General features: G+C 41.9%; 1 protein-coding gene across 1 annotated transcript; it reads left to right on the forward strand.

Annotated features, from left to right (window-relative positions):
• Nucleotides 1–15,843: 15,843 nt before the first annotated feature.
• SAXO1 (stabilizer of axonemal microtubules 1) lies at nt 15,844–17,682 on the forward strand. Its single transcript, XM_085042328.1, is given in 7 exon segments — nt 15,844–16,076; nt 16,723–16,809; nt 16,812–17,081; nt 17,084–17,374; nt 17,377–17,505; nt 17,508–17,569; nt 17,571–17,682. Coding segments are annotated over 7 exon segments (1,080 nt in total). The 5' UTR covers nt 15,844–15,898; the 3' UTR covers nt 17,634–17,682.
• Nucleotides 17,683–22,588: the final 4,906 nt, after the last annotated feature.

Raw genomic sequence — 22,588 nt, forward strand, 5'->3', positions numbered from 1 at the left:
GTTGCTTAAGGAAGTTTGAATTGTTACATATTGCATTTCAGGTCAAGAAAATGTTCTGTTCTGTTCTTAGAATTAATTTTCCTGGCAAAAAACTTCAGTTAAATGTGAATGCATGTTTTCTGTGACAGAAATGGCAAAAGCAGAGAAAAGAATGGAGCTGATGGTACAGAAAGAATTTTTGTTTTCAAGCCTATGAAAATAATGATAAAAATGGAGAATTTAGCAGCTCTTGCAGATGTTTTGTGGTATCTTTAATGGAAAATAAGCTAGGTTAGCCAGAGAAACAAAGATGGGTTTTACCCTCTAGCCATAAATTAATCTTCACCATAGTATATTTTTAATATAGCCAAAATGTCACAGTTAGATACACTTACAAATGTTCTACTTACAATGCATTCAAATATTGGATAATAACTTCACAACTGGTAAACCCATCCTTTTAAAGAATGTAAGGAGAGGAAATACAGGCCTTTTTCTTAAATTAGAAGTAAAACACCAGCAATTGTGATCCATTACACCATGGGTTGGTATAACTTACTGTCAAACCTTTGTATCTCCCTGTGTGCTGAAGGCTGAGTTACATCAACATGTTCAGTACAGGCAGACATGTAAAAAGGTAGCCCACTTGGTCTTGCCCAGACCCACTTCTCTGCTAACAAACTACAGATTGAGTCCAAGATGCCACAGTCCAAATGTTGCATGCTGTTGCCATTTATTACTACATGCTGATTCCTAATCCACATCCAAAACAGTTATGTGCCTGCAGATGTCTTTAATGACTTATTTACAGGAAAATATAGTAGCAGTTAAAAAAAAAAAATCCAAGCAAAAGATCCAAATGCTTTTAAACTATGGTTCTCAAGTGAGTCTTCTGTGGAAAATTTGGTGTTGTATAAATTAAATTAAAACATAATCCATATTGACAGTGTGTCTGATGCCTTAGGCAGGCTACCTGTAACAGAGGCTAAGACAAAATTAGGAGTATAACAAGCAGACAGGTTTATTCAAGGCCTTCAAGGTACATTAGGGCAAGCAAAGTCCCCCTTGAGGGACTACACCCAAAATGGATGCAGGGTCACAAGCCCTCACCTTTTATAAGTTCTGTGCTATTAGCATATTGGCCCCTAATTCTCCACACCCTTAGGCAATGGTGTTAACCACCCCAGGCCTGCTCCCCCCATTTCACTGTTCACATGTTTCTGGGCTCTAGGGCAATGAATGTGTCCTTGGATTTTCTATTCAGAGTTATTGTTTCGGCTGCAGGCTCTGGGAACAGAGGTTTTTAGCATTTTATAAGAAGCACAGAACTACACCAAATTACAGATACATGAAGAGTGAAAACTAGAAATTATTAAGGCATCAGGTCTAGACTGATCTGCTACACACAATGTTAGTTTCAGTATTTCCTGCTTTTAAAGCCTGCATTTCACAGCTTTGTTTCCATATTATAAGGTCTAAGTATTATGTATAGTTATTATTAAGAATATTTTATATTAATACTTTGAATTTGATAATATGAGAATAGCCTTTCTAAGCATATTTATGAAGAAATAATCACAATGTCATTATCAATATAGTTCTTTCAATATGCAAGATGTCATTCATCACAAGGTGACATTAAGTTATCTCAAGATAGGCACGTGCATTCCCAGTAGACATCACACTGGTGAGGCTTTCAGGTTGGTCTGATGACCAACTTTGTGTGAGACAAAAAACAGGAATGAAGAGCATCAGATTTCAAATGTTCATGTCTATTTTTATGAAAAATATTTACATGTACATTCCTTAGCATTAAAAGGTTTTGCACAGATGTACTTTCAGTGGGTTATATTTGTTTCTTAAAGGGGATATGTACCTCTGGCTAGTAAGCTATCATGGATTCATGCATCTGCAAGTTAGTGCAGAACTATAAGGGTACTTTAACAGGCCAAAGACACAGTGTCTATTTTGCCAGATTTTTCTACAACTAATGCAATCTGTCTAGTTATATAATCAAATTGATCACTGTAAGCAAAATCTAGGTTTCCCAAATGGTGGTTCTTCCTAGTACTTTGATGCCACTTCTCCCTTCCTACACAGTTTGTCCTTCTGCCTTAAGTCCTGGATGTTCTTTTACCCCTGAGGGTTTTCATAGTCCCCTCCAATTTGTTCATATCCTTTTACCTTTTAATTTGTCTGTCTTCTTGTGTAAGGACAGACACTGCCTTCAGTGTCTTTCCGCATGGTTTCTCACCAGCCTCCCTCTAGGAATATTTGCTCCTTCTAGTTTCAGGAGTTCCTCTTTTCTGCTTCCAGCCCCCAGCACCTTTCTTACATCTGTTGATACATCTGAGAATATCTACTCTCAGACTGCAGCTTCCTTCCCTCCACACACCTGATTCCTGTTGAGATTTTTCTGATGGGAAAGCTGTGGGAACTGTGTTTTCAAAGTGAATGAACAAGGTGTAGCTTCTGAGATGCTAGTTGTATGTCAAAAGGGATGGAGGAGGTCCTAACTGGGCTCACAAATTATTTAAGTGCTTACAGCCTGCTTCTTCAAATAAGAAAAATCCTGGAGAAAAACCCTTCGCATTTTCTAGTGTTTCCAGAAACTTCTTTGAAAATATCCATGTGGTTTGTTCCTTACAGTGTGTATCAACACTGTATAAAGCACTGTGCCAGTGAGAGATACTATTCTGCACTCTGGAGTTAGCCTAGGAATTTGGTCAGAAATGCATGTATATTGCACTAAGACAATTGCACTAAGCAGTTACTATATAAGACTTCCTGAATCTAAATTTCCAGAATAATGTGAATTTTTCTGCATAGGAATGACTGATAGGAAAACAGGTGTACAGATTAGGGAAAATGAAAATAGACCAATGAATATTCCCATCAGTAGTGTATGCCAGCAATTTGGAAAACTTTACAGATGCACATAGGAATAAGAAACAGCATGAAACTGTATGACCATATTAACACAAAGGGCAGGGAGTATGGCTTCACCTGTATAGGCACAATTCAGCTGACTCACCAGTTTTATATAAAAAGCATTGGTAATTTCTGGTAAATGCTGCTGGAATGGAAGAATTTGATAGGTTGGCTGCCAGGACAGAACCACACTGCTCAAAGACAAAGTCTAGGGCTTCATTACCACACAGAATAAATGTCGATAGGGAGAACAGTTCAACAGAAAATATGAATTCTTCGTAATGTATAACTTACGTAATTTGATTTTTTTTCTCATCAAAAGGGGTCTTTATACCTTAAAAATGTCTGTCTTTTAAAAGTAAAGAGACTGTCTTTTAACAGTTACCTAAAATTTGCTTTCAATTCTCTAAGCCAGATGGATTCATAGAGCAGCTTATGATCTTTCCATGTTGTTTATATTGTCAGACTGCATAGCCATGTTGCAAACCGGATTTTTCCATTGCAGTTTTATTTGACAGTAAATTTGGAAGATTAAACAACCATGAAGTTCATTCTTTAAGCACTGATGAGCACTATACATCTACAGATACCTTTCTCTTTTGCTAAATTTTTGTCCAAAATTGCAGTGAAGACTCTGCACGCATGGAAATATGTCAACAGTCTCTCAGTTGTTACTTATTAACTTGGACGTGACAGAAGCACCTATTCTAACGTGTTGAAATGCATGAGTTGATGAAAAAAGTGAAGTTTCGTATCTGGACTTCAGCCTTCTGATATGACACAAAAAAGTTTCCGAGTTGTGTGGGAATTACAGATAATCTTATAAATGTTTCAGGTTAATATGTTTTTGTACTGTTAGGATCACAAGGGCTTCAAACTTCTCTCGAGTTTTAGTTTTATTGTACATTTACAATTTGTTTCAAACCCATTCACCATCTAAAAGGAGAATATTTTACTTTTCATATGCTTTTTCCTGATAGTTTTTTACCACATTTGGTATTTGTATATGATACACCTTGATACTTTGAAAATGGATGATCTTCTTTGCTTTGCAAGCATCTAATCTGTTATCTGTTCTTCTGTAACTCAGTCAGATAGCTGGGCTTCTAACTGTTATCTCCATAGCTTGGAAGAGAAGGTATTCACAAAAATAAAGACTTATCTCCTGTGGTTTTCTTTGCAGCCTAACTGTTGGCAATCAGTTCTCGCTATTAAAGCCTGCCCCAGTCCTTCACCAGGTTTTACATCCCCATCTTGTTTTGCACAGCAGCATCATGCCATCTAAACAAGAGATTTCTATACTGTTGTTTCAATCTGACCCTTCACAGAAATTAGACATTGTATAAGAAGTAGATTATGTGGTAATGGAGATGTTGCTTTTCCCTGTGAGGGTTGGTCTGAGGACAGTGTTTTTAACAAGGGAGAACTAAATTCCCCTGAATGACAATTCAGCCATCTCTGGGCTGCAGTTTCTTTTTCTCTCAAGCAGTAATACTATGGCATCCGTGATCTTTGTCGACAGTAATTATCAGTAGTAAGGCACATAGCAAATATCTTGAATTCTGGTCCTGAGCTGTGACTCCATGGTGTCCTCCCTGCTTTAAACAAGTATTTAATGTAAGCTGATAAATTATTAATGTATTTTGTTTTAGCTTCTGTTTAGATAAATGGAAACAGAAGACCTGTATTCTTTTTTTACCCTCAAAGGGTCTGCTATTCTTCCGTAATTCTTAATTTTAAAAAAACCAACAAAAACCCGTATCTTTATGTACTTACTTGTTTTATCAGTAGTATTGGCCAGGTTAACTTGATAGACCTCAGTCAAGTAAAGCATAATTTGGAAAATCAGAGGAAAGTGAAAATCAGAAGAATTAACAAAAAAAGCCCAATCCCGTATCTATGCAGACAAGCATAAGCATAGCAGAGCTCAAAATTTAGGTATTGTCAGTTTTTAGAAAATAGGGGACAATTTGTCAACTACAATATCAAAATGTTTATACAGTAATTTTAACTGTTTAGCACTGACATTAATGTGCTGATTTGCTGCATTCACAAACCAGTGACTTCATTCCTGAAGAATCATGCAGTTATTTTACAAATATTTATCATGCCAGAAGGAAGAGTAAATTGTAGCAAACCTCTTAAGTCTAGCATTGTTCCACTCCTTGTTGTTTAGAGTCTTGCTCTGTTTTTTCCCAATGTCATAAGAAGGAGATCACCAATGATAGGACAATCCATGATGTCATTTTAGTTTCAGTTACGATGGAGATTATTCTAAAAATCAGTTTGTTTCCCCTGTTCTCAGTTTTACGGGTATAATGGAGATGTCTCATAGTAGCCAGACTGAGTTGCTTTCAGAAAAAATCCTAGAATCACAGAATGGCTTGGGTTGGAAGGCAACTTGAAGATCATCTAGTTCCAACTCATGTGCCATGGGCAAGGATGCCTTTCACTAGACCAGATTGCTCAGAGCTCCATCCAACCTGGCCTTGAACATTCCTAGGGATGTGATACCCACAACTTCTCTGGGCAACCTGTTCCAGCGCCTCCCCACCCTCACAGTAAGGAATTTCTTACTAATAACTAATCTAAACCTACTCTCAGTTTGAAGCTGTTCCCCTTGTCCTGTCACTACATGCTCTTATAAACAGTCTCTATCCATCTTTCTTGTGAGTTGCTTTCAGGTACTGCAAGGCCACAATTAGGTCTCTTGTCTGAACAATGTCAATTATCTCACTCTTTCCTCATAGGACAGGTGCTCCATCCCTCTGATCATCTTGTTGGCCCTCCTCTGGACTCTCTCCAACAGGTCCCTGTCCCTCCTGTGCTGGGACCCCACAGCTGGATGCAGTGTTCCAGGCTGGGTCTCAGCAGAGCAGAGCAGAGGGTCAGAATCCCATCCTGGCCCTGCTGCCCACTCTGCTTTGGATGCAGCCCAGGACAGCTTTGGTTTTCTGGGCTGTGAGTGCTCATTGCTGGGTCATGTCCAGCCTCTCATCCACCAGCACCCCCAGGTCCTTCTCCCCAGGGCTGCTCTCCATCTGTTCATCCCCAGCCTGTGTTGGTAATGGGGATTGCCCCAACCCAGGTGTGTTTTGACTGTATAAAATATCTGAAAAATCTAGGAAAAGTCAGGTGTCATGGAACGGTTCTCTCTGCACACCTGGGCTATGTGTGGATGAGATGATTTCTGTGGCACATCCTGGCCAGAAAATAATGTAAGGTTTTGACTCTCTAACACGAAAAACGTTGTTGGAGGTTTTTGTTTTTCCCGCAGTTTTTGTGACATTTCCATAATGAGATTTTTTTTAATACCCATTCTAAACCTCCACTGGTGCAACTTGAGGCCATTTCCTGTCATCTGATCAAGGAGAAAAGACTGACACCAAGCTGGCTACACCCTCCTTTCCGGTAGTTGTAGAGAGTGATAAGGTCACCCCTGAGCCTGCTTTTCTGCAGGCTAAACACCCCCAGCTCCCTCAGCCACTCCTCACAGGACTTGTGCTCCAGACCTTTCATCAGCTCCATTGTCCTTCTCCGGACATGCTCCAGCAATTCGGTGTCTTTCCTGTAGTGAGTGAGTCGCCCAGAACTGACTACAGTATTTGAAGTGTGGCTTCACCAATGCTGAATACAGGGGGATGATCCCTTCCCTAGTCCTGCTGGCCACACTATTGCTGATCCAGGCTAGGATGCCTTTGGCCTTCTTGGCCACCTGGGCACGCCCTGTCTTGTGTTCAGTCAATGTCGACATGCATCCTCAGTTACTCTCCCTCAGGCACCTTTCCAGCCACTCTGCCCCCAGCCTGAGCGCTGCCTGGGCTGCTTGTTGTAACACGTTGGGTCTACAGAGGGCAGTCCTGGACTGCCTGCTCTGAGGTAGCTGACGTTTGGGATGCCCATGGGCTGAATTACGGCATAACAACGCCAAACGATTAATTAAAAAGTTTTATTTACGGTAGGAACAATTTACATCTTATGATAGGTTGGAAGGTCTGTGGCAGCAATGATTTAAACATTTCTGGACAGCCTCAGATTAAACTTTTCTGAACAGCACATGACAACACTTGATATTTGAACAGCCCGCAGCAGGAGTGACTCCAACTTTTAAGCAGAGGAAGAAAGGAAGGAGGAGAGATAGGCAAATAGAAATAGAGAAGACAGATCTGTGTCACCACGCAGGGCTCCAGTACTGCCTCCGGCCCGTTTCCTCTGGATGGCAGATGCATGGATGATGAGTGCATACCCTCATCCCTTTCTATTGTATTATTTATAGACTAGTTTTGTATATGTGTTTTGTTTTTCTAGAACTTTTTAGAAGGGTGTTGGAGGGTATCATGGTTTCAAATGCCTCCCCATCAGACACAATTGCTATGGTGTCTCAAAATTGTTTTTAAAAATACTTACTCAAAATTGGCTGGTCCCAGAAAAGCACTATATTGCCTCTGCAATACCCTCTTTTCTAGCCCCATCTTATCTAGTTGGGATGGTAACATTCCTTTTCTCTTCTGTTGAATATTTGAGACTTTAGCTCTTTCAGGTTTACAGTGACTCTTTCAGGTTTTCATTCTCTCACATGATTGAAGGGCAGGACTTGGCACTTGGCCATGTTGAACCTCATACCACTGGCCTTGGTCCATCGATCTAGTCTGTCCAGATCTCTCTGCAGAGCCTTCCAACCCTCCAGCAGATCAACACTCCTGCCCAGCTTGGTGTCATCTGCAAACTGAGTAAGGGTGCAATCAATCCCCTCATTCAGGTCATTGATAAAGATCCTAAACAGGGCTGACCCCAACACTGAGCCCTGGGGAACACCACTGGTGACTGGCCCTCAGCTGGATCTAACTTCATTCAGCAACACTCTCGGGACCCAGCCATCCAGGCAGTTCTTTACCAGGAAAGAATGCACCAGTCCAAGCCAGGAGCATCCAGTTTCTCCTGGAGAAGGCTGTGGGAAATGGCATCAAAGGCTTTACTAAAGTCCAGGTAGACACATCCACAGTCCTTCCATCATCCACTGACCAGGTCACCTTGTCATAGAAAGACATCAGGTTGGTCAAGCAGGACTTGGGACCTGCCTTTCACAAACTCGTGCTGACTGGTCTTTATCCCCTGGTTGTCTCACACTTTCCTTATAATGACACTCCACATATCCGCTTCATGACCTTCCGTGACACCAGGGTCAGGCTAACAGGCATGTAGTTCCCTGGATCCTCCTTCCATGTTTTCTTATAGATAGGGATCATATTTGCTAACCTCAACTCTTTTGGGACCTCCTTGGCTAGGAAGGACTGCTGATAAATGATGGAGATTGGCTCAGGGAGGAATTCCAGCTCTTGCAGTACCGATCCTGATGTGGAACTCTACCAACTCCTTCCCCTACCTATACCTTTTTATTGTTGATTTAAATCACAAATGGGGCTGATGAAGTCTGAAATGCCTAACTTACACATATTTTTGATGTCTCTGTTCATGTGGAAGTTTTTCAGAAAGAAACAAAAGGATCAGAGTGTTTCAAAGAGCAGCCTGCTTTTCTACATATGCCTTCCATTTCCAGCATGAGCCAAAGCAGCTAGACATCTTTGTGTGTACCTAGAACTAAATTGTGGGGTCACTGGTGTCTTTTTAAGGCAGACAAGGAGGGGCAGTTATCATACAGGGTCTGTCAAGGAAGCCTTAGAAATTTCCTTTTCAATCAGGAAAACTATTCTTGCTCAGACAAGGCTGGTGATTTCTGCAGTAACTGTTACCCCCAAATTTTTTACAACTTTTGAAAAAAACCCCAGACTAGTAAGAAAGCACAGAAAATATTTATATTTGCTTCTTCAGGATTTGTACACTACCAAATACATAAAACTTGCCTACCACAGTAAGAAGAAAAAAGCATTAACAGAGCATGAACTGTTAGCCATTGGACTGAAAGTCTTGTGGTCCTCTGGGCAATACTGGTAAGAAAACACACCCAGCATGAAAGTACCAAGGTCTAATGGAAAAATTAGATGATGACCTCAACCTCTCAGAGGGCTGCTAAAAACTCTCATTCTGTGTGGCTAAACATAGAGAGAATTATTGATGGATTGTATGAGAATAAATGCAGAGACTGTGAAGCCAGCAAGCACTGATTTGTCACCAGCCTTCTCTAGTCACATTTTACTAAGTTACGTTTTGCTGAGTATTGTGACCTCAAGAGCCCTGGATAAAATCTGGGAGTTGCAGGCAGGTAGTACCATTTGTCATGGTGTCTTCGATACAGGTCGCCACTGATTGAACAGTAGATCAATCTCTCCTCTGTAATCTCTGCTGCAGGTTCTGCCATATCGCAATAGCCAGAGTGGAAAAGGTACTTCCACTGCCAGAAAAGCCTTGATAACACTGGCAAAGTATTACCTGCCTGTGATTTGTTACTTGGTTCTGGTACATATTGACAGTTTCAAACATGGAATTGTGCAGTGACTGATTTGGAAAAGATCCTCTCTGTTACTGAGCTCTCCTGTTGGAATTTAGATTGCAGAACGAAGCTATATGAATATGTTTCTTAAGCTTAATTCAACTGTGTGAGCTACTCTAAGGTGCCTTTCCCAAGAGATAGCAGAATGTAAAGAGCCAGAAATGTGAGCATCATAAAAGAATGTTAAACAAGATAAAGAAAAATAGACAGAGCCTTAGCTAATGATAGAAGAAGCATGATCAAAAGCCTCAACTAATTAGCAACGTAGATTAGGCGCACGAACTCAAACCTTTATCCAATTATATGTACCAGTGTATTATGTAAACAGTGTTTTTTGTATATTATAATGCTTGCTTCCTAAAATAAAGGGACATGACACCGATACTTCTGTGAAGATGTGTGTTATAGTCGGGTCGAGCCCCAACTCTCTCCCTTGCTGCTGAGGGTGCTAAATGTCTGTCATGTTCCAGCTTGTCTTTTCTTGACCCCTCTTAAAAAATACATTGGCTTTAAATTGCTGACAAAAGTATGCCAAGGGCTTACAACATGTGTGACATCTACATAAGCACCCCTTGATATTCTTGGGGTTTTTTTTCACTTCGGCATTTCTGTTTTTACCACTATACCTAATACTTTGCAGTGTGAATTCTATTTTCTTCTGCTCTACGCAGATTTTTGAGAACTCTGTTTATTTTGCTAAAATGTGTAACTAATACAGTGTATTCAAAGGTTCAGGCTCTTGCCCAGTGAGCATCACTCAGCATCACGGAAGCAAAGTGCAATATTAGTACTAGAATAGCTTCTGTAATGACTGTTTCTCCTGGCTGGCTGCCAGTGGTCTGTACACCAGTGGAGAAGTACTTCTCGCATAAAAGACTGAACTTGCTTGTGCCAGGCAGCAAACTCTCTGCACTGTACCAAAGGATTTGGGCAGTGAAATAGTGTTGAATGTTGGATGGTAACGATGTTTTTTCCTCCATCTTGTTGTGGTTCTGCAATGTCCTGGAATTAAGTAACACTGCTCCAGTATCTTAAGTAGCTCTTTTAAAGCAATAGCTGAGAAAAAGTGGACTATCTGACCATGCTGATGTTTCTTTGCTCTATTGGTGTTTTGCTGTAAAACTGTTTTGATGTTCTCTCCCCATCCTGGGCTGAACTGGTGTCCAGCGTGTTGTCTGGGAAGGCTGTTTTTGCCTCTCTCATATGTTTCCCACACACATTAGCTAGCCTGCTATAATTACTGCCCTTTAAAAGGAATAATGTCTTCTGGTGTAACTCTGCTATAGAACAGAGATAGCTCTGTGTAAAGCCATTACCCTTCCTGGGTGGAAAGAAGGGGGAACCTGGCCTGGCTGGGGTTGTCAAGAGCTGCCTCCATTCCTTTTGCAGAGTCCATGCTTTCAAATGCAAGTGGCCTATGTGTTTCACTGACTGCTTGTATCATATCCAAACTTTCTCAGCTTGTGGAAATAAGGGGTAGTATTAATTTCTTTGTGTGTCCAGAAAAGGGAACATATTTTTTTCCATAACCCAAAAGAAATAATGAAATTATTCTTCACAGGAGAGATCACACAGCTCATGAAGTGTTGTCATAAAAACCTAAACCATCTGAAAAGCATATCAAGAGACCAGTATGGATTTGACCTACACTTACAGACCTAATTGTAACTACTACACTGTGTTTTATGTCCATGCCTCTCCTGGAGGATGAGGAGGCATATCCCCAGCACCAAAATGGATATAAGAACCACTTACAAAGGGAAGCTGACCTTGCAGATTTGTTCAGGACTTCTGTTGTGGTTTGACCCTGGCCAAATGCCAGGCACCTATGACATCTGCTCTCTCTGCTCTACCCTGCCACAGCGGTGCAGAGGAGAGGAGAAAAAAAAAGTTAACACAAACACACACACACACAAACAAGCACACCTCATGAGTTGAGATAAGGAACCAGGGAGGAAGCAGTGAAGGCAAAACAGGTGAAAACTTAGAGCTGCAAAGTGATTTATTGCTAACCTAACCCTAAACAGAGTCAGAGAAGGCAAATGAGAAGTGAAAATAAGCTATTAAGACACTGTTTCTCTGCTCACCCCCCTCTGTCCTTCCAAGGAACCGGGGGGCAGGCTATGGGGGTTTTCCTTTGGTCAGTCCATCACCAGAATTTCTTCTGCTGGTCAGGGAGAGGAGTCCTCTACTGAGCCATGGGGTCCTTTCCACAGGAGACAGTCCTCTGAGAACTACTTTGCTGTGGGTCCAATCTCACCGGCAGCAGCCTGCCTGAACCTGCTCTCTCATGAGTTCCTTGTCCACAGGGTGCAGACCTCTGAGGCCAGGCTGTTTCCATCTCAGGTGCAAGGCCTTTCCCTACACTGGGACTCCTACTGGATCACAGCTTCCTCCAGGCATCCACCTGCTCCTCTGGCGTGGGCACCTCCCCACAGGCTGTGGGTGAATCTCTGCACCCCTGTGGATGCCATGGGCTGCAGGGGGACAACCTGCTCTCCCCATGGTCGTCAGCATGGCTAGCAGAGGGTTTTCAGATCCGGCGCCTGGAGCACCTCCTCCCCATCTTCTGCACTGACCTTGGTGTCTCCATGCTGTTTTCCCCTCATATATTCTCTCACACCTCCTGCTCCTCCTCTAGCTAAAAAGATGTGTGTGATTACTTTGTTTTGATTTCTTCTTAAATATGTTTTCAGAGAGGTGTAAACAGCACCTCTAATTGGCCCAAACTTGGTCAGCAGCATGTCCATCATCTTCAGAGTCATCAGAGATTGGCTCTGCTGGACATGGTGAAAACATCCAGAACCTTCACACAGGACACACAGGAGCCATCTTTGTGCCACTGCCCACTCACTAACAAAAACTGGGCTAAGCAAAACTAACTTATGAACACAGGGGTATGTTTTCTCCCAGCCCTTCAGACCCTTCTTCAGGCCTACCACAACAGCTTTTGAAAGGTTTAAATTTCTCTTAGATGCTAAAGATACCTTGCTGATGTTCTGGGCTAAGAAAAACCAACACAATTTCACAGGTAATTTAACTTTTTAAGAAGACAGATCAAAAGAGAGTGCAGTTTTTATTACTTCTATATATGTATTCTAACAAGCTGTGCAGGAACCATACAGGCAGAAATAGTTGGTAATACAGCCGTGCATTATGGTAGCATTGGAATCTCCCTGAATTCACCTCCTTCCCATATCTAGCAGGCTTACAGGCATCCTAGGTAGAAGCAGGGCCATGGGAATTCCTGTATGCTGACCCAAAAGCATCATCTTTAGGATATACTGAACATATTCCTGCTATACTGCACAGCTGATCCATGCATTCAGTATCAGATGCATCTAAAATATATAGAATTTGCTAGATCTGAGCAGTTCATGAAGCATTAGACCCTTTCTGTGTTTGCTGCAGAGTAATTCTGTGAATGTACATGAGATGTATACAGGAAACAAGGACACACAATGCACTCCAGCTCTATTGCTGGTAAAAGAGGTGAACCGTGCATTTAACTATGTCCTTGGTCCTCAGTAGCAGTAACTTGTCTTTGTGGGAGATTTATTCCTTCCTCTTCAGCAGCACAAACTCTCTTCCTTGTGCACTGGGAGAAAACTTCCAATTACACAGTTACAACAACCCTGCTAGTTTTGGTAGTAAGTCATAAGCAGAAAGTCAGAGGATTTTATCTCCCCTCTGCTCACCTTTCAGCTTGCTAACATGGGTAAGCAGATAGGTTTCAGTTTTTTAATTTTATTTAATTTAATTTAATTTAATTTTATTTTATTTTATTTTATTATGCTGTGCAAATAAAGCAGCTTATGACTGGTGCTTATTATTGCAGATTTGTCCCAAGGTGCACAGAATTTTTTTTCTTAGAAGTAAAAATGATAAAGGAAGGTGGGAAATAAAAGGTATGTGAATACATCATTAAAATTACCTGGCTGAAATGATTTAAAGCTATACTTTAGTCTAACTGCTGCATGTTTGCAGCAGCATAAACTGAAGTTTTTACAACAAGCACACAGGAAATGCTGTCCATTTAGAATGACTTGAGTTGTGAAGACTATGACTCACAGGTGCAAAATATCCACACTTACACAAGTTTGAACACTTTGTTTTGCGTATGCAATGTCACCAGATGGTATTCATTGGAATAGCTTCAGTGAAACCAATAAAAAAAGGCTGCTTTATGCAAGTGGAGAATCTTTCCTTCTGTGCTTAGATGTCCTAACTTCTCCGTATCTGAAACATATGTATATCTTTCTCTTTTTCCAGTGTTTAGGTCAGCACCTTAAGTGTAACTCCAGAACTCTAATAAAAGGTATCACAGCCACATTTGGTTATAATTTATGGTATTTTTCCAAACACTGCAAATGGAAATCTTTGTCCAAGCCTCCTTAAAGATCAAGTTGCATACTGAATGAATTCTCTTAGAGGCCCATATTCCACAAAAAATACAAGTTTTCATTGTGCTATTCTCTAAGCATTGCTGGGTTTTACTGATCCCTACTGTCGTAGTTTCACCCCAGCCAGCAGCCAAGTCCCATGCAGCCTCACTCTCACTCCCCCACTAGCTGGATCAGAGAAAGGATAAAAGCTGGAAAACTCATGTGTTGAGATAAAGACAGCGTAACAGGGAAAGCAAAAGTCATGCACACAAACAAAGCAAAACAAGGAAGTAATTCACTGCTTCCCATGGGCAGGCAGGTGTTCAGTCATGCCCAGGATAGCAGGGCCCCATCACAGGTAATGGTGACTTGGGAATACAAATGCCATCAGCCCAAATACCTGTCCACTTCCTCCTTCCCCACCACCGTGTATCCTGAGCATGATGCCATGTGGTCTGGAATATCCCTCTGGTCAGTTGGGGTCATCTGTCCTGGCTCTGTCTACTCCCAACCTCCCAATCACACCCAACTTCTCCCCACTGTGGCAGCACAAAAAGCAGAAGAGGCCTTGGCTGTGTGTAAGCCCTGCTCAGCAATAACAAACACATCTCTCTATTATCAACCCTGTGTTCAGCACAAATCCACAACACAGCCCTTCACCAGCCACTGGGAAGAAAGCTAACTCTACCTCAGCCAAAACCAGCACACCTATTCAAGTGTGAAATTTTGAAATATTGTATTCAATTAATTATCATAACTGAAATATTGGAGCAGCACATAAAATAGTGCTGCACTGGTATTAAGTTACCTTTCCTACTGTATTGTCATGCTCTTTCCCACTAAACACACCATATCCCAAGTGACGCTGTAGGTTTAAGTTGATTCTATTGCTTATTACAGTTAATGTCAGATGACTTTGCAACTTAAGGTTTCAAAATTCTCATCTCCTTTAGGCTACACAAGTAGCTGTCTATCTCCAGATATGTAATCGAATTTAAATTTAGTCTTGCTTGGTTATAGGGAGATGTGCCTAACCCTCCAGCAACATATGGTTCATATCCTGCATTCCCTCCTGTACCCACTAATGCTTTCAAGATTGTGCTACATGGGAAACTATTAATATCTATGGTTGAGAATTAGAGTTACAATAAAACTGTAACATATTTTGAAGGAATAGTAGCACTGCTGGCTTACACTAAGTAAAATAAATTCATAATGCCTATGAGGTCTCCAAACATGTAGAGCTTATAAATTTTAAAAATTGAAGACAGATGGACTTGCTTATCATATTTTGAATATTTTGCAAGACCTGTGGTTAGATCCAAATGCACAGACTGTTCTTCAGCAAAGATGATGGGAGAACCTAAAAAGTTTTTTGGTGACTCTTGGTTGGCATCTGAAATGTGAGCTCTCTGAATAAACCTTTGCTTAGAGGTGGTCTGAATCTCATTAGCTTCTCACTTTTTAACACTTTATTAATGCATTACTGATGTCTAAAAACACATCAGTATATGCTCATGGTTCACCCTGTTGGACAATTTCTCCAGGAAAACCATGTACCCTAGGCATGGGCACAAGGTCAGCATCTCACCAATGCAGTGGTGCCTGAATTTCTCCTACTTCCCAAGTGAAACAGGAGTGCCAAACTCCGATTGGATTGAAGAGTTCAAATATCCTAATTGCATCATTTACTACTTTGTCACTGTATGTGTACTGTACTGCATGTACAGTACTTTGTCATCTAGACTTCCTTCCTGTGCAGAGTCAGCTGGAAGCTTATTTGCCTCATGACTCTCAGTGTAGTTTGAAAGGAGGGAACTTTACAAAAAGAAAACAAAAATCCCCTGTTGGGTTAGCTCCAAGACTATTTAATTGCAGCTTCCTACCAGTAACCATAATGGTCTCTAGGGGAAGTTGCACAAGATTACTACTAAGGGGAAAAGCTATGGTCTTGTGGCTGCAGCACTGGTCAGAGGGTTAGGCAGTTTTGCAACAGATTCCTTGTGTGACAGCACAAACCTTTTCAAATTACAGAGCCTCGTTTATTTCCCTGGTATTGTGGTCAAGGAAGGAACATAGGAATGCCTTTAAAATATCACCTAAAATGTTTTCTTAGTCATAAATTTGGAGAGCGAGATTTCTGCAATATGATTCAATGCTTCACATCTCAGGTTTGGTCTGCAAATTCCAGCACAGTTTTTCTGATAAAGAAGAATTGGAGACAGAGTTACAAGTTCCTTCCCAGTTTCTGCCTTTACTGACAGCAGGAGTCCCACAGAGAGCAAAACCAAGGGCTGAGGAGATGCCACACAGCACAACTTGGAAATACCAAGGTGAGCTGCACACCTCTGAACTCAGTAAAACAGGCAGCATCACAGCTGAGCAGCTGAGGAACCAGGTCAGCCACCAGGACAAGTGTGAAGGTAGAAAGAGGAAGGGTAGCACTGCAGCTTAGCCTTTAGAGTGGAACGGTGGACATCTGGTTCTCCTTGTGCTACAGATGGTTTGTGAGACACCTGAACAGCCTTCTGCTGTCCACACAGGCATACCCTGTGCTAGGAGCCAGCCACAATCCAGCAGCAGGAAGGTGTTTGAAGGGGTTGAAGTCACTGCCTTGAAGCTACATTTGCATGATTGCTGGCTGACTGAGCATGAGGACAGCACCCACTCAGTTACCTGCAGAAAACATCTGAGAATATTATTTAATCTTCCATCATGGTATTTCACCATCTCTGTCAGTATGAGTGGGTACAGGCCTATTTGATTCAATTTTCTGTGTAGATGCAGAGCATTTCCAGGGCTTAACACACTGCCATGTAAAGTATTCTACAGCTGCTCTTTGAATAGGATTTGTCAAACACTACAACATCAATAAATATTAATTGAAGTAGAAAATGTAACAATCATAATATGGTATATGCCTAAACTCATCAAAGAATTTCAGTTGGGCACTTCAGCATGATTCCTCTTTCATTTCAGGTAACTATGTGTTACTGAATGAACTCAGGACCGAGCAGATCAGACCAAACAATAGGTTTTGCCCATCAGAGGAAAAGTTTGACCACAGAACCAGAATGACTGTTTCTGCAGGGGACTGGTTGCCACTCAAAGCTGCAAGCCTTTGAATCTGGTCCAGAAAAACAAGGCTCCCTTTGAGTACATAATCAATTACAGTGTGAATTATGTGCCACCTCCTCTGGTGAAACATTTTGTCCATAAAATTGAGAAATACAAGGTCAATTGTGTCTCATTTGATGGCCTCACTACAAAAAAATTTTCTTACCAGGGTTGGGCTGCTCAGCCAACCAAGCTTGCAAAACCATACCAGACAAAGCTGCTCCGGATCTTCTTTTTTCCACTAAAACTGAATTTCAGGAAAAATACAAAACTTGACTACAGCCTCCTGTGTTCACTGCAAAACCTGATGTATATCTTCCTTCTCCGGAGAAAATGGACCTTTACACCACTACTTGGACACGTTGGAAACACCCAAATGGCAAGCCAGCCAAGATGTGTCAATCTTTGGCCCAGCTTAATAAAATTAGTGAGCCATTTAATAGTTCTGCTATAGTGAAGGAATACTATAAGCCTTGGCTCTGCAATAGACTAACACTTATCACTCATGCTTCAGACTTCCAGCAAAACCAATAGATTTCTTGACTACATTTCAGACACATCATGTGCCTCATTCTCTCACAGTTATGAAAACCTATAAACCTGTCTGGTCAGGCCCAAACCATCACACTCTGCTAGATGCTAAAACAACCTAAATGCCAGCTCCACACCAAAGCGCATTGTTGGATGCCTGGCCCTTTACAAAGACCCACCCCAGTTACACCTTTGAAGAAACTGATGCTGACAGCTTGATTGTGTTTGTAACCTTCTTTTAAACAAGTTGCTGGCCTTGTATTTGGAGGAAACTCTTAAAATAAACTTAATTCCTTGGTACTGATTCCTGGGCCATTTGTACAAATGGGAAACATAAAATCCAGGGAAAAGACATATTGATCTTTGTTTCTCTTTCTCTTTTTTTTTTTTTTCTAGCTTTTCCCACCAAACTCTTGAGAGAGATGTCCCCTTCCTGAGACACTAATAGAGATATCTCTTAGTAATGTTATTATTGGTGTAAAGGGAGTTCAGCTTGGTCCATAAAAATGGAGCTAGAACAGGTGAATTGCACGCTGTGCAGTCATATTTAAGAGTCATTGCTGGATAATGATGTCTGAGATCCAGCCTTTTTCAGTATTGCCATCAAAGACAAAAGGTACAATTACTGGATAAATATTATTGAATTTTGTGTCTTCATAAATTGTGCCACTGGGCTGCCCAGAACTAGGCTATCAGATGGGAGGTGCCAAAGATACCACCCTGGGCTGACACCTTGCAAGAGAAGTTCTTCAGTGAAAGCTCTTCACTTCAGGGCTCCAGATGGGTACTAGAAACATCAGAGTTGAAATTGTCACATGTTGCTACAGTTCAGCCAGCAGCTAGAGTTGTATTATTTTGAATAAAGCTAGTATGAAGCTTCTGACCAGAACCATTAATTTCTTTGTCCAAAGTGCTTTCTGTAGGCTTATGAGTGTTCTATTAACACTATGGAAATTCCTGACTTCTTAAGTGCATTTTACTTTCCTAAATTGTCCTCTCCCCTACTCCTGGCAGCTCTGGCTGTTTCCTGAGTATTTAGCTCAACTGCTAGCTAAAGCTGTTGCATGTTTGATGATTCTTGCTGGTTTCTTCCAACTCAGAATATTCTATTTATATAGGATTCTACGATTCTGTGAAAGGCTTGTGTCTGACCATCAAAGCAGCATTTAAAGAGGAAGTGGAAGACAATTTTCTGTATAAATGTATTTTAAAACTTTGGAAAAGCTTTGAAACCTGTTGGGATTGAAGTTTTTCCTAAATGCTTGCAAGTTAAAGCCAAACACATTCCATCTGAAAATATGAATACTTAACCCTGAGGGGGGAGCCACTGGAACAATACCCTAGGGGCACAGTGGTTCTGCTTTACTTGAAGTCCTTGAATCAGTCCTACAGGCCTTTTCTAAACATATGTTCTAGTTCAATGAAAAATTATATGCTTACAGGAGGAACAACTAGGCAAATATCTACAGATTATACTGTATAAAAGCACCAAATTATGCAGTCATTGATGACTTCACACAGCCTTCAGAAGTTCAGTAATCTGTAAAATATTCACTCACCTGTGGTGAGGTATTGACCTAGAATGTTTGGCATTTTTTTTTCCAGCTCCTGCTATTTTACCAGCCAGCCTTTTTGAACCTTCATTTCTGTAACATGGAGCTTCTACAGGAAAATACTTTTTCTTCCCCATCTATTTTTATTCACTTGTTCTTCTGATTTTATTTATCAGCCTGTAATTCTGCCAATTCTGAAACGGAGTTTATATGACAGAAACAGCTGAGGCTTGTGGCTGCAGAAAATATTGCTCTTTTATGCATGAAAGCTATCTGACTGTTCTTTCAACTCTTTGGTATGAGACTAGCAGGGAATGTAGAGCAAGGGGAGTCTGGTGTGTAAATTTATTTTTATCACAGGTTTGTGAGGATCTTTTTTGCTGGGTGGAAGTTAGCCTTATCAAACCTGATAGCAATACAGTATGACACTTAGCACAAGTAATTGCTGGGTTTTGAACATTTACAATGGAAATCTTGATATTCCAAGCAGTGGACCAGCTTACTCCAACATCAAGCAGACATGACTGGTTTAAATTCAGCACTTTCAGAGCATGAACTTGGGGGTTTTTTCCTGACTTGTACCTCTATGTGCTAAAAACTTATTAAAACCAATATATGATAACACTAAAGAACAAAGTGAGTTCCCTTGCATGACTAAAGGTGTGGTTACATAGAAATTAAGGCTGAATAAACCTTGGGATGGTCAGTGTTCACATTTTCTCCTCCTGGAGCTGCATATTTTCCCATTGTCCCTCTTCTTGTTAACGACATTAATGCTTGATGGGTTAAATCAGAAGGCTTACCTGGCTAGGTGCAAATCAATGTTTTAGTAAGACTAAAACCCATTTAATTTCCCTGAATGAGTCCATGACAGCTGCACAGTTATCAACTTAGGTGCAGATGATCAATGAAGAATCACATGGCTCAGGTAGCCCAGACTTGACTTGGCAGTTCTCCCTTTGCTCAGTAGTGCATTTAAGGTAAATCAACATCTTCCCAGTCTAAAGTTTAATTTTGTTTGAATTAGGCGGTGTAACGACCTATAAATCAGCATAAGAGAAACACATAATTATCAGTGTCAGGTGACACAAAGGAGACTTTGTTTACGCTAGTAAAAGGAAGGAAGGAGAGAAGGAGGGAAGGGAAGGAGGGAAGGGAGAGAAGGAAGGGAAGAAGGAAGGAAGGAAGGAAGGAAGGAAGGAAGGAAGGAAGGAAGGAAGGAAGGAAGGAAGGAAGGAAGGAAGGAAGGAAGGAAGAAGGAAGGAAGGAAGGAAGGAAGGAAGGAAGGAAGGAAGGAAGGAAGGAAGGAAGGAAGGAAGGAAGGAAGGAAGGAAGGAAGGAAGGAAGGAAGGAAGGAAGGAAGGACTTTCCCTTGGTTTAGATAGGGTTAGGGAACCCATAGGCAAACCTGACACCCGCAAATACATGGGTCCTGACCATCCATCCATGGGATGCATCCATGAATGCTGAGAGAGCTGGCAGATACCATAGCTGGGCTGCTCACAGTCATCTTTGAAAGGTCATGTAGATCAGGAGAGGTGCCTAAGGAATGGAAAAAAGCAAGTGTCAACCCAGTCTTCAGAAAGGGAAAGAAGGAAGACCCAAGGAAATACCAGGCAGTCAGCCTCACCTCAATCCCTGGAAAGGTGACAGAGCACCTCATTCTGGAGGCCATCTCTATCCACATGGACGACAAGAAGGGGATCAGGAGTAGTCAGCATGGATTCAGCAAAGAGAAATCATGGGTGACCAATCTGACTGCTTTCCACAGTGAAACAGCTACTTGGATAGGTAGATGAGGGGAGAGCAGTGGGTGTTGTTCTACCTGGGCTTCAGTGAGGCTTTCAACACTGTCTCCCTCAACAACCTCACAGGCAAACTCAGGAAGTGTGGCCTGGATGAGGGGAGAGTGAGGTGGATTGAGAACTGTCTGCATGGCAGATCCCAGAGGATTGCTGTCAGTGGCACTGGGCCTGGCTGGAGTTTGTCACGATGGTGTCCCACAGGGTTCAGTACTGGGCCCAGTATTGTTTAAGTTCTCCCTCAGTGACTTGGATAAAGAGGCAGATGCCTCCTCAGCAAGGTCATTGATGGCACAGAGCTGGGAGCAGTGGCCAATAGCCCAGAGGGCTGTGCAGCCCTTCAGAAGGGCCTCAACAGGGTGGAGAGATGGGCAGAGAGGAATTGTCTGAAATTCAACAAGGGCAAAAGCAGGGTCATGCACTGGGGAGGAATAGCCCCAGGAACCAGCACAGGCTGGGGCTGATCTGCTGGGAAGCAGCTCTGTGGAGAAAGAGCTGGGGGTCCTGGTGGACCAAAAGCTGTCCATGAGCCAGCAGTGTGCCCTGGTGGCCAAGAAGGCCAGGGGTGTCCTGGGGTGCATTAGGAAGAGTGTTGCTGTATGTTGTGGGAGATGATCCTGCTCTTCTACTCAGCCCTGGTGAGGCACATCTGGAGTGCTGTGTCCAGTTCTGGACTCCTCAGTACAAGAGAGACATGGAGCTGCTGGAGTGGGTCCAGCAGAGGGTGATAAAGATGATGCAAGGACTGGAGCATTTCTCTTAGGAGAAAAGGCTGAGATGGTTGGGCCTGTTCAGCCTCGAGCAGAGAGGGGACCTCATCAATGTCTGTGAGTATCTGAAGGAAGGGTGTTGGAAGATGGATCCAGGCTCTATTTGGTCACGCCAAGCAATAGGAGAAGAGGCAGTGGGTAAAACCTGATGCACAGGATGTTTTACTTGAACATAAGGAGGAACTGCCACATTGTGTAGGTGGCCATGCACTAGAACAGAGAGGCTGTAGAGTCTCCCTCACTGGGAGAACTTCAAGAACTCTCTGGATACAATCCTGTGCCATGTGTTCTAGGATGACCATGCTTGATCTGGGACGTTGGACCAGATGACAGTGGTCCCTTCCAACCTGGCCCATTCTGTGATTCTGTGACCTTGCACTCATGGTGAAGCACAAAACAACACTTCCCACTCAGTGAAAAAATGGGTGGAAAGAAGGAAGTTAGCTGTAGTCAACATCCTACTTTTGAAGGATGGGTAATGACATCAATACCTGAAGACTGGCTGAAGGACAAAGGCTACTATCAAAAAGTGTTTCAAAAACCAAAATGAAAGGATGGAACAAAGGGACTTTGTCCTTGGCAGGGTTGAGAAAGGCATCCTGGGTAGTTGTACTGTGAAGCATTCAAAAAAGAACAAGGAGTATTGTGCTAAGCAATAATGGATGAAAAATGTCACTGTCAAAGCTGATTACTGCACTGGTACTGACTACTGAGATCATTGCCAATGAATGTCAGCTGTGCACAGGAAGAGTTTCATGTATGTACGCTGCAGAGGCTGCTTGGAGGGATCGCTTCTACCTGCACCCCTGGAAAAACAGAAGAGGTGTACTCACTAGCACTACTGATCACCAGACAAAGCACAATGTGTTTGGTAAGCCTTAAGCACAAAAGTTGAATTAAGGAGACATATTAAAATGAAATTTTAGAAGGGTAGGAGCTTTAGAAGGTTATGAATGTTTTCTTAGACAGGAGTAACGCAGCACTGCAGATCCTCACTGGGAAAATGCTAAGCAAAATTATTTAATTCCTCTGTTCTCCGTGGAAAACAAAATGAAGCAACTCCAGAAGAAAG

This window comes from Lichenostomus cassidix, chromosome Z (genome assembly GCF_008360975.1).
Source record: "Lichenostomus cassidix isolate B80296 chromosome Z, HeHo_3.0, whole genome shotgun sequence".
Classification (NCBI taxonomy): domain Eukaryota; kingdom Metazoa; phylum Chordata; class Aves; order Passeriformes; family Meliphagidae; genus Lichenostomus; species Lichenostomus cassidix.